This window comes from Aulonocara stuartgranti (genome assembly GCF_965226115.1).
Source record: "Aulonocara stuartgranti genome assembly, chromosome: 1".
Lineage (NCBI taxonomy): Eukaryota > Metazoa > Chordata > Actinopteri > Cichliformes > Cichlidae > Aulonocara > Aulonocara stuartgranti.
The window spans coordinates 36896469-36908959 of NC_138939.1; the positions used below are offsets into that span (position 1 = coordinate 36896469).

Here is a 12491-nt window from a genome sequence, read left to right on the forward strand (position 1 = left end):
CTGGTCAAGCTACTACGAGAAGAGCCAACGAAGCTGAGAAAGGCAACGCTACCTGATATTCTAACTGTAACGTCTCCAAGTGGACGCCCATGAACTTGGCCTTCACGTCAAACACTCCGACCGTCTCCGATGGGGAAATCTCAAAAATGGCATTCTTGAACCTGCGATGAGAAAAGAGCAGAAGACGGCTGTTTAAAGCAGAGGAACGGCAGACTTCTAACCTTGGGCTGTTCATGAAGCTAACTATATACGTGATCAGCTGCACAACTCACTGGTTGGGCTGCAGGTCCTCTATGGAGATCAGCACGCCCTTTTCGTGCAGGCGGGCGGCTGTGTATTTCTGAGAAACCTGTTTGCTCTTCTTAGCCTTGTTGTCGCCTGGTTTCTTTGACAACCTGAGAAGAAAGACACACAAGTGTACAATAAAAGCAGCTCTCAGCACAGACTTCAAGGCTCACTATTGTATTCTAGGCTGTGACATGCAGACTTTAAAAACACTGAAGCCAATGCTGCACGGTCACCATGCAGCAGACGACGCATCGCAAGTCGCCAACGTGCATTTAAATGGAGGAAAAGAACAAAGATTTATGCTGTATGTAACAACAGCAATTTCATCACATTCACAGAGTTCAAACAGCCAAAAGACGAACAAAAAGACAGCTTCGTGATTTAAATTTGACCGAGCAGCCCACGCCACTGCCTGTGTTTCTGTTATGGGCGGATACGAGCCTCAAACATCAGCTTGTGCTAACGAACGCTCACACTGAGCTGAGGATGAGAACAAGCCTGAAGGTTGCCCATCAGGTCAAGTGCATGTTCAGTTTCTGTTTCTTTGTCCCCCCCAGGTCTGCCGAGGGAAGACATGTGGCACAATCAAGAGGTCTTTCTGCCACACCAACAGTGAGAGAAGATGCCGGGCAGGCCAAGAACATCTTTGATCCCCCAGGAAAAGATTATGAAGCTCAACCTGCCTCGAACCTTCAGAGGCAACGATGGTCCATTAAAAAAATCTGGCAGCTATAAAACACTCAGTGATTAGAGATTAAAACCCAAAAACAAGGAGTCCAAGGACCAGTGTGAGAGACTGGCTCCTATTTTTGGTTTTGACACAAACGTGAGCTGTAAGCTCGTCTGCGGAGGGAAAGGATACAGGATGTGACATTTTCAGGTCACGTCTGAAGCCCATTTACGCTGCACGTTTGAGTGCGGTATGTTTCAGATGTGGTACTGAGGTTTGCACTGACAAACGCACAACTTTACCAACATGTAGGTGACAAACTTCGCCGTATCCCCAGCAGCAGTGCAGCTCATGACAGCAGTAACAACCAGCAGACAGTGGAGGTCACTCACTTGCCCTTGCTGGCCAGGTTGTCCATGCAGGTCTTGATGTACTGATTGTAGGAGTCGATCTGCACGTTGTAAAAGTTGCTCTTTGAATTCAGGGCGGCGTTGGTCTGCTGAAGCTTCACCAGCTCGGCTTTCCTCCGCTGCCGATACCGTCTCTGATTCCTGATGTCCTGCAGACATTGAAACGACAACCCGTGAGGCAGCCTCTCTCTTATTTGTCCATTGAAGGGACGAGCAGTTTATTTTACCTTGGCGATGTCATTGATGAGGTCCTGATAGCGGTTCTCTGGGTGGACCTTCCCCAGCTCTGCCAGCCTCTGCAGGTTACTCTTGATCTTGTCCTTCTTGCCCTGCAGCGTCAGGCTGTCGTCCACCACCGGTTTGACCTGCTTCATCTTCTCAGGCGTGTTGGCATCTCTGATTGCTCTCCTCTGCATGGCCCGCTGGTACTCTGCCTCCTGCACATTATGTTCAGAGTCTTTAAAACTGTCATTAACAGAAGTGGCAGCAGTAATACTGTTACACTAGTAGTTGTAGTGAGTTTTTAATTTCCCATAAACTTCACTCCTTTTGATTGAAAGAGGATGTTACCAAATATGTGGCTATTGCAGTTTTGTGTTAGTAATTCACCAACTACAGGACAAAGAGTCATGTGTAAAAGTCAGTTCCTGTTTTGGGTCGTAAGGCAGCTGAGTAGTTTTCCGCTCAGATACAACATGCTGAGTAGACATGTCTCAGGACCATCTGCTGAGATGTTGACTTGGTTACAGTCATCACCCATCCAGATTACTGAGACCTGGTGCAGAAACACACAACGTCATGCACTCCCCACCTGCTCTGGGCTGGCTGTTGAGTCCAGGATCTCGGTCAGAGTCTCCCCAGGCTGGAACCGGATCACATCCACAATGAGCCTCTTGGTGCTGGAGAGAGAAACACAAAGACAGAGATGTGAGAAGTCAAAGAGATCCGACAAACAGCAAGCTGCTGACTTGGACTCTGCGGTCTGAACTCACTTTAGCAGGAGCGTCTTTGCGTCCATCTCAGCGTTGGCCTCACCGGGGACATCGAATTTATTCGTGAGAGTGAGCGACACTTCGGTTTTGCCCATCAGCTCTTTGTTGGGGTCGTCAGCGGGGAGAGGATTTTCACCTGAGTGCAACAGAAAACAAGGCATCGTAAACTACTGACGAGTTCCTGACCCGTGACCTGCAGAGTGGAGGCAGGGTTTAGACAGCCACCGTTTCAGACAGACCTGTTGTTTTCACACAAACGTTCCCTGCCAGCATATTTTAGGCCAGAGGAAGTCCAAAAGCCAGGATATGAAAACCAAAATGAAAACCACAGAACATTGGAGGAAAATGTTCTGTGGTTACGTTTTACGGTGCAGCCACGCTCAGCAACACATTTGAAGTCATTTAGGGATCGATTCCACTCTACCAACATTTAAGGTCCTGTAAACTGAAACATTTAGTTGGCCTTGAAAGCTTGACCCAGACAGACGCTTCCTCTTAGTCACAAATATGTTTCACAGGGTTTTGCAACCCAGGGGTTTCTTATAGATTTGAAATGATTTGGAAGTTTTCAGCCGTTTCTTGGATGTTTTATATTTCTACAAATGTCTTTAAATTTCTTTCCATGAAGCACTCTCTAAACCTAAGTGCTACAACCTTATAGCTAACCTCACATACTCGTTCTTGTGATTGCACCCTCCCTGTGATCGTCCTTTGAAGATCAATCAGCCTGTCTGCTTTGCCACCCAGAGTGTGAATGCACACCTCACACTAACACACTATAGCTAGTTAATGTGAGCATATGCAATTCATGTTAAATAATAAAAACATACCATAGGTGTACCTATTGTACATGTGTACATGCATGTGGTGTGTTTGGCATCAAGCTTACAGCCCACGATAAGAATGAGCAAACATTAATGAACCTTAGTCTGTAAAAACAAGTTTTTTTGTTGTTCATTTAAATATTTGCTATTCACCAGTTATATACATTATATTATGTTATATTATATTATATTATATATATATTAGGGGTGCAACGATACACAAAATTCACGGTTCGGTTCGATACTTTGGTGTCACGGTTCGATATTTTTTTGATACAAAAAAAATGTTCATGCCTTTTTAATTTGTCATTTATTAAAATTATAAATATATATTTTAACTCAAACGTACAGTTTTTAAATTTAATGTTGCTGAAACAACAAAGGGATAAAATAATAAATCTGATCGAGAAATCACTCATCTTTGGAAAAGAGAGTTTATTACAGAGAAATGTCTCTTTCCAATATAAAAGCTATACTATACGCTTCTTCTGGGCTATATTCTCAGCAGCATAAGGAGAATCACGTGCCAACAGCTGTCTAAATGTTTTTGTCTTTGCACTAGGATGATGTCGGCGTAAATGTGCAGTCATATTTGTTGTGTTCCCACTAGTGCTGTCAGCGTTAATCTCGTTGAAATGACGTTAACGCCATAACGTGGCAAATCTCCGTTAACGAGCTACCGCGGATCGCCCCGTGCGTGGGGCTGGACGGCGTCAACACGTTAACAAGCAAACTGAGCTAACGCACTAGTTCCCACCCATGTAATTGAGCATTGCGTGGCACATCCAACATACTGTTTTACTTTTGTCCATGACGCGCTTACCTTCAGGGTCATACGTCACATGAAAACCAAAATAGTTCCAAACGCCAGATCTGAATGAGGGTGGGGGAGGTTCAATTTGCCATGTTGCAAGGAGAGCTTAACTTCTGTCTCGCTAGCTTGCGCTGCGCTCAGTGGATCTGCACTCGAGAGTGCAGCCTAGGCGGAGTAGTCGAATGCAGATCCACTGAGCGCTCAACACAGACAGCATCGTCAGAAGAAAAGTTGATCAAATAAATTACAAATGTTGTATTGTTCGATACATAATACGAATATAGTTGCACCCCTAATATACATATATAGCAGTTTGCCACTTCCAGTGGTTTTGTTCATTTTGTTTTGTCTTATTACTGTTAATTCCTAAATATTACAAAAAAAACGACAAAGCTCACCAATGAGGGACTCCACAGTGGGAACCTCGCCTAGGTCCTCAAGCAGCTCATGGATGGGGTCATTGTGCTCTGGGGCGATGGCATCCTGATGGTCCAGCAGCAGCTAAGGATACAAGTTCAAGTACAAGTACCCGATCAGTGTTCGTACTGTACAGGCAAAACTTTTCAAGACCACCTTAAAGCGAGCGCTTTGGCACCTCAGTCTCAGTCAGTGAGAGATAAATGGATGAATGAGGTGAGTCAAACTCACTGTGTGAGTGTTAATAATCTCTCCGATGGAGATGTAGATGACAGGTTTGGTGACTGTGACCAAGTCTGAGTATTGATCCACGTTGAACTTGTCTTCGAGCGATGGGACGTCGCACGCTGCCAGAAAGAAGCGCCTGTGACAGAAGACAGGAGGAGAATGTCACGGGGAACAGAAACGGTAACAAAGTAACAGTTTTGGTTGTTATTTAGCTGTTCTACGTGCACACATTCATAATCGTATCAGACCTGAACTTCTGGTAGGAGGTGCTAAGGTATTCGTTGATGGGATTGAGGTGGGCGTTATCTCCCAGGAACATCTTGTTGGACGCAGCGTGCTGCAGCATCTTGGCCACAGAGCCCAGGTTCCGTCGCTGCTCGGTGGTCAGCTGACCACCAGCAGACATCTCGATGATGTCAAAGGCATCGGGAGCCACGATGGCCGGGTTCATGTAGCGGTAATACAAAAGGTTGCCCACAATCTGAAAGTTTCAAAGTAAACTTAATGATCACCACCAGAAAAATCAGCAGCATTTCAAAGCTTTGTCTCTATTATGAAGAAAACTATTAGACAAAGAAAGTTTGGGATCTAAAACCTCAGACTGGAAAACACTAACTGAGCAACAACAGGTATCAACAGGTATGACTTCATCGGATTTAATGTTAATTATATAGAAAGGAGGCCTTAACCCAAGACTGTATATGCTGTTATGGTTGGAACCCCTCTACTTTAGGATCATTAGTCATGAGGGTAATGAACAGACTCCCAGGATAAGTGCTAGTGTGTCATGCAGAAGAGCGCTTAAAAGTGTAAGGAACAAGTGGAGCAGTAAGAGAAGGAGAGCCAGAAGAGTGGCATGGCTCACCTTTGCGTCAGCAGTCGGCCGTAACATGGAAAGGAAGGATGGAGCTGGTTGGTGAGGCGGGGAGAGAAGAGCAACAGCAGAGTACGGAGGGGAAAAAAAGGAAAGAGTGTGAAACAAACAGTGAAAGTAGAGCGAAGCAAATGATTGATGAAGAAGGCTGGAGAAGAGAGGCTTATGAAAGATCCAGGTCAAAGGTCAGAGTGTGAAAGAGTGAGCTGTATGCAGAGTGCTTTCTGTGTAGCATGGTTGAACATGTAATGCTCTTAGGGCCACACATCTCTGTGTCAGTAGCACTGTCAGTTTTACACAGGCACAGTCGGCACAGGCACAGACATGCCGATGTTCTTGAACACGACTAAAGTAGTCTGCATGATTCACACTTCAAAATAACACCTGCTGGGTGTTAGCATAGTGCTAACATGCTTCGTCCTGTCTGAAACACAACATTTAAGCTGCTCCTCCCACCGTGTGAGATAACCTTCTCCTGATTGGCTGCCCCTCATGGATAAACAAGAGCATTAAGCTTGCAAATGACTGATGCAAACCTTGAGCAGCTCATCCTCCGTAGCATCTGGGAACTTCTCATGCAGAGTGTCCTTCAGCACTTTGGAGATGAACCGCATCCCGTATCTGAAATAAAACACACAGATGCTGTGACACAAGCCAGAGGTGGGCACTGAAGAAGAAAAAAGCGATGTTGGGAGCAACGTACGGAATCTTTTCCACAGAGACGATTATGGCAGACAGGAATTTGTCAGTGATTGTCTTCATGTTCTTGATGGAGGCTTCCAGTCTGGTTCTCACCTCCTCGTGGCTCATGGCCTGCTCCGGAGTGACGTCATAAGGCAGCTTACTGTAAACAACAGTATGAGGGAGGATACATAGAATAAGGTTAATGTACCTATATGTGCAAGGTAGTGTTCTTTAAAATCTTGTTATTGTGCCGCTCCAGGTGGTGTCTCTGAGTTTTCGGAGAACAAGATGCTGGAGGACACCTCCACCTCACCTGGCCTCTCCAGTCTGAGACTCCATCTGGTTCACCCAGCCCTTGTAGATGTCCACTGGGTCGGTCTTGATGTTTAGCGTTTTGTCATCCATGATCTCCTTGACAACTGGCGCCAGGATCTGCCGCAGTGCATTCTGCCCCCGTGCACCTCTGTGGAAGCTCACTACCATCTTGATTACGGTAGGATTTCCAGTGACGATCTCCTTCATCTGGTCCACTTTTGACCTGCACACAGTTGTTGATGACAAGTCTTTTATTGAATTTAAGACATTTCTTTGTGAATTAGAAAGGTCATCGGGCTTCTCACTTGATCTCCTCCTGCAGGGCGGTCTTGAAGAGCTTGAGTAGCAGGTACTCCTCTCTCTGGTTTGATGCATAGTTATACAGAGTGAAGATTACAGAGTCCATGAACTTGGTGGATTTATTCTGTGGCATCTGGAAGATCAGCTTGGCGAGATACGTGGGGTTGGTCTGAAAGGACGCAGAAAATTTAACAACCTTACAGTATGTATCCACGGTAACACGCTGTGAGGATACTGTGATGCTCAGTGCTTTGTATCTTTACAGGAAAAATGTCAGATCTGTTTACATTACTCTCATTCATCTAAAGAAGCGACTCTGAGAAGTCAAACTGGTGGAAACTTCTCCTCCCTCTGTGCATCAGTGTCCTGTAGCAAAGACAACAAAGTGCAGCGATGTCCTGGGTTCTTACCTGTAACAGGTAGAAGAGGTACTGGTAGGCTTCCAGTTTAAGCCGCTTTTCCTTGCTTAGAGCCTTCAGGCCTCCCTTCTGCTTGGTCATCATCATCATGTCCGACAGCTGGCCCTTGTTCTTCTTGGTCAGCTTTTTACTGTGGGACACCACCTCCTGCAACGTGATCTTGTTCTTCACCAGCAGGCCGATCTTGATGTCCATCAGGTTCAGGTCGTTCTCCAGCTGCTGGTTGGAACGGATGTTGGTGACCACCTCCTCACGGAGCCGCATCAGTTCCAACTCCTCCTGGAAGTCCTGGTCGCTGTGGTCCAGCAGGTGGACGAACTTCCTCACCACCCCCATCGGAGGATTGTCAGCGCTGACTGGAGACAAATAAGGAACATGTCAGGTGGCCCCCCTAAATCGTGAAAAGTTGGTTTGACAGCCCAGGTCCTGCTTACTCAAAGTCTTGTAGTCGTCCCTGGCCTTGTTGGCTCTGATGAAAGCCTGAATCTTCACCACATCATTGATCTGTAAGTGACAACCGCTTGATCAAAGGTGCTCATTACAAACAGCTCCAAAGGGACCCGCAGAGGGTCACATGTGTCAAAGTGCTAAATGAGCCACCGCCTGGAACGCCACAGGAGCCAGAGGAAATGTCAGAGGAGATTTATATCCCGGTAAAAAAGCTTTCATTAAATAACAAGTAATTTGTTTACGTCAATGTAAATTGTGGCAGAGGATGAACAATGACTTCTCTCGAGCGTCCCGCGGCAGCTCATTTGAAACGACAGAGGCTGAAACAAATAATACTAACGTGATCTTCAAAGTACTTCAGACGATCCTTATACTTCTTACGAGCTTGATGCATCCGAACCATGGACTGGATCTGAGAGAGATAAAAGGAATGTGTTAGTTTCACACGTATTTAATCACACGCAGACGAATGGAGCCGCACACTAAGCTTACCTTGACGGCCTCAGCAGTGTGGTCTTTCAGGTACTCCTTACGGTCTTTGAACGCCTTCCTCTGTTTGCAGCCTTTCCAGTGAGCCTGAGAACGAGTGAGACCAAAAATGATGACTTCTTCCATCAGGCTCATCTTTCCATCTACACACAAACGTGATGGCAGTAAACATGGCTATATCACCTGTATACAGGTAACAGCAGGGTCTTGGGATTTCAGGAACTCCATCCTCTCCTTTTGGCCTTTTCGGACCAGATAGCCACGGCAGCGGGCTTGTAACTTGGTTATTAGAGTTTCATTGGCCAGCCACAGCTGCTCTCGATTGTAGGCCGTGGTTACCCCAGAGACCACGCCCTGACAGGCAGAAGAAAATAAAGAGTTAAAAGGTGTGTTAAACAGCCGGGAACCCGCAGAGCTTCCCTGGGAGAGACGCCGACCTGGATGTCCTCCTTGTTGAGCTGAGTGTTGTTCTGAATGAAGTTCTCTGGCTCCACCCAGGTGCCCTCCTTGGTTTGCAGGTTGTAGTAGTAGTTGTGTCCTCCCTTGACCCAGTGTTTCACCCACTCACTGCCATTATCACCTAGACACAGGATGGACGGAAGCAAGATAAAAGCAAGTTTCCTCTCGTAGTTGTGCTGTGAAGTGTAGTAATGTGCTAGCACTTTATTTATTAGCCCTAACACATTTCTTATGGCAGCCTGAGCCTTCAACTGTATGCATTTTACATGAAGGCCAACAGGTTTGTGTTTTTTGCGAGCATAAAGCAGACACTAAAGTCACTTCTTTTGGTTTTTGTGTTTCCTTGCAAAAATTCAATTGCCTGACTGGAACAAACCATTTCTACATGGTTCTGACACAGACAGAAAGAGTCGTGAGTTCATGAAAAGCCACACGAAATGCTCGTGCAGAAAGCTGCAGGTCCTCTAACAGTCACTTGAGCCCGAAGTCGATGTTCCCCTTTTAATAGATATTTAATAGATATTAAGGGCACTGATAAAGTAATACCCACCTCCCCATCAGTAATTCTATCACTATATTTGTGTCTTAGAAATAATCAGCAGGTAAGTCTGTGCACCTGTGCAGCTGATGGCTTTGTACTCCACCCTCCTAACGCTAAGACCTCACTATGCACATCGCGGTGTCTCCATCGTTTATATACAGTCTGTGTTACTTATTTCAAGTGTTGCGAGTTTCATCAAAACGCCACATCACTAATCCGTCTCAGGCTCCTCACCTTCCTTCTTTTTCTCCTGTTTGATCTTGGCCAGGTCGTCCTGATAGGTCTGCGCACACTCAGACGTGACGCCATACAGTCCTGCTCCAGGACCACGCAGAGCGGCCAACGTCTGAGCTGCATCTCCGCTGTCCACCGCCTCGTTAACAGCCTGGATGGCCTGAGAGACTGCAGATAGATAGGCTTTAGTTCTCTCTAGACTACTGAAGACAAGTGTGGCATAAATGTACGTATTCTTACACTGCAAAGCCTCTTTTGTGTCCTGGTTGGCTTTCAGAATGGCATCCTGGATCTCATCCAGCCACAGCACAGCAGAAGGATCCTGTGTCTCCTGGATGAACACATGAAAATATGTTTTGAGACAAACACAGCAAATCCAATCATAAACACGCCACTTTGAGCTCCCGTCACCTCTCTCTGAGCTGCTCACAACATAAGGATGAAGAGTGCTAACAGCAGGAAGTGCATGCTTGGATCTGAGATGATGACCATATTAGGGACATCCCCGATCTATGACATGACAAAGAGCCAAGAATACAAAAAAAGCCTGAGCTTTTGGCTCACAGGGATTTATTCTACATATTATTACAGATGAAGCTCCCATCCCGCTGCCTCAGATCTTCATCTTCTCTTTCTCTCTCTGTTCCCTCTGCTCGTCTGATCACAATGGGAGGGAGGGCCTTTAGCTGCTCTGCCCCTCGACTTTGGAATTCCCTACCCCCGGACCTCAGAAATATTAGTTCATTCTCTCTTTTTAAGTCCACCCTTAAAACTCATCTGTTTAAAATTGCCTATTCTTAAATTTCTGTATGTTTTAACTTTTATCTTCTATTTTTATCATTGTGTATATTTCCAGTCTTTATCTGTTGTACAGTGTCCTTGGGTGCTTTGAAAGGCGCTATTTAAATAAAATGTATTATTATTATTATTATTATTATATGCTGACCTGATTATATGAAATATTCTAATCCAGCATACATGACAAAAAATAAAGTACACTACGGCCCCTTTGTAGGTTTTGCTCAACCAGAAAAGAATTGCCTTCATATATCAGCATGTTGAGAGTTAAATGAGACACAAAAATGGTTAAATATTGCATTTAAAAGATACATTTTCAGAAAAACAGATTATTTTCACAACAGCTGAACAGCAGATTTTGTAGAGATGCTTTGTTAATCCCAGAAAGCCGCTGTCATTTATCTGTGATATTTTTATCTTATGTAACTCCTGCCGTGCATATTTTTACTTTATGGAACATTTGCATAGTGCAATCATTCACAGCTGTAGCCCAGCATGCCATTTGTTCACCATACAAACCACTCCAAGACCTCGACTTCTACAATGTTATGAGATGCAGTGGCAAACAGCAGCATCCAGATGGCGCTCTCTGCCTCTGTATAAAGAGTGCAGGAGCTGGCTGCTGCTTGTTCCCGCTGCTTTTCAGAGCCTGGTGAGAGCAGGCAGCTCATTTGGCAACAACACCCCCACCTCCTTGGTGCGCCCCGCCTCTTCACATTTAGTGCCACGCATTAACAGGAGGTGTGAAAGAAGAGGGCGGATAAAATCTGGTCCCGCATCTTGTGCAGCACGCACATGTGTGGAGTCGAACCAGCCCCGTCGTTATAGTAAATAAAGTCGTAGCTGGGATGGTGCCGATGACTGTTTGTGTGTTTGCATTTTGGCGCTGTAACTGGTGATTGCAGGCGATGAGTCACTGCAGTTAGCAGGAGGTGCTAGACAGGGTGTGGTGGCAGAGTGGGCAGCGGGTGGAGGAGGAGGACTTGGGTGAAAGCTTTATGAAGTTTGTCACACAATACAAGCCCACTGTGGAAAGGGAGGAAGTGAAAGCTGGGGGGTGGTGGGGGGGAGGCCATAATTCATCCATCTAGACTTTTCTTCTATACTTAGAAAACATGAATCTCTCTCGTGAGAAACACACACATGCAGAACTACAGTACAGTCTGCACACTGTAAACACTGCAGCTACAATCACATGAAGAGGATGAGGAGAGAATATTTAGCTTGTTAGTCAGTGGAGTCTGGGCAGGACTTCCTGCTGTTTATCTAGGCACAGCCCTCTGCCCACAACAGACGCCAGCTTCTGCCCAAATATCTTCTCACTAACTGTTCTGCAGAGTTAAAGGAGCGACAATAAGAAGCTAGTCGCAAACTCAACATCCAGCAAAAAACAAAGCAAGCCCTGACCTCACGTTACTTGGAAACAGCCACCTTACATTCCCACTATTCCCTGCCCCTTGGAGACATCAGCGGCGGGGAAATACCTCATTGACTTCGACCCTTTGAAACCCAACAGGAAGCTTTAACCGCTTCCTGTCTTCAGCTCGTTACTTCAATCAGCCGCACTCGCCCGCTGACACGACGAGCACGGTCAGAGTGCCCGCGGGTCTGTAATGCAGCGGTCAACTTTCTGCCCTTTTATGGAAGCAAACGACTGAGACTGGCTTGTTATTTCCTATGCCTGTGAAATCAGCAGGAAAATAGCTGGCTGCTTTTCCCATCCAGGTTTTTTTTCCTCCCCAGCTTCTCTTTTTCTGGTGACTGTACTCAAAGTGAGTTCCCATATGATGTTTTTACAGATTTTAGATGAACCTGATGATGTTGACTTTGAAAACAATGTGGGCAGTGACTTGATAAGAACATTTCCCTTATCAGTGTTTATGCTGGAGCAAAAACAGACTACTTTCTAAAAGCAATGCACCGAGTCCACGCTCGAGAAATCTGGAGGGGACCTTTGGTCAGTGCGGACTTCCTTTGTGCACGGCAGTAAAGCTCTAACCAGCTCCTGCAGCTGAGCTTCAGCTTCAACAGGAAAACAGCACAAGTGTTCTGTGACATCATATGCAAACTGACTGCCTCACCACAAGCGCGCCCAAACACACAAGAACCTCCACAGACTCATCATCCATCCAGTAACGATAACACAGGCAAATGAGTCAAAGAGAGCACGGGTGCCTCTCCATCAATGATCAACCAAAGAGGAGCAACAGAAACGACGTGTCAGGCCTCAGGAAAGAGTGAGAGCAAGGAGACAAGCGCACACGTCCCACACAGACGTGTGACAG

At 45.9% G+C, this 12491-nt stretch overlaps 1 protein-coding gene across 1 annotated transcript in view; it reads right to left on the reverse strand.

Moving 5' to 3' along the window:
* The window catches only part of iqgap1 (IQ motif containing GTPase activating protein 1), a 42691-nt gene that overhangs the window by 1527 nt on the left and 28673 nt on the right, over positions 1-12491 (reverse strand). Inside the window, exons 16-36 of the mRNA XM_082532623.1 lie at positions 9649-9739; positions 9409-9576; positions 8612-8754; positions 8358-8528; positions 8178-8261; positions 8026-8097; positions 7670-7739; positions 7227-7591; positions 6822-6985; positions 6515-6739; positions 6221-6361; positions 6054-6138; positions 4892-5124; positions 4647-4779; positions 4397-4499; positions 2361-2496; positions 2180-2267; positions 1596-1805; positions 1351-1517; positions 273-395; positions 53-161 (exon numbers count right to left, since the gene is read on the reverse strand). Coding sequence (XP_082388749.1) covers positions 53-161; positions 273-395; positions 1351-1517; positions 1596-1805; positions 2180-2267; positions 2361-2496; positions 4397-4499; positions 4647-4779; positions 4892-5124; positions 6054-6138; positions 6221-6361; positions 6515-6739; positions 6822-6985; positions 7227-7591; positions 7670-7739; positions 8026-8097; positions 8178-8261; positions 8358-8528; positions 8612-8754; positions 9409-9576; positions 9649-9739 — 3081 coding nt within the window. The remainder of the gene's footprint in view (positions 1-52; positions 162-272; positions 396-1350; positions 1518-1595; positions 1806-2179; positions 2268-2360; positions 2497-4396; positions 4500-4646; positions 4780-4891; positions 5125-6053; positions 6139-6220; positions 6362-6514; positions 6740-6821; positions 6986-7226; positions 7592-7669; positions 7740-8025; positions 8098-8177; positions 8262-8357; positions 8529-8611; positions 8755-9408; positions 9577-9648; positions 9740-12491) is intronic.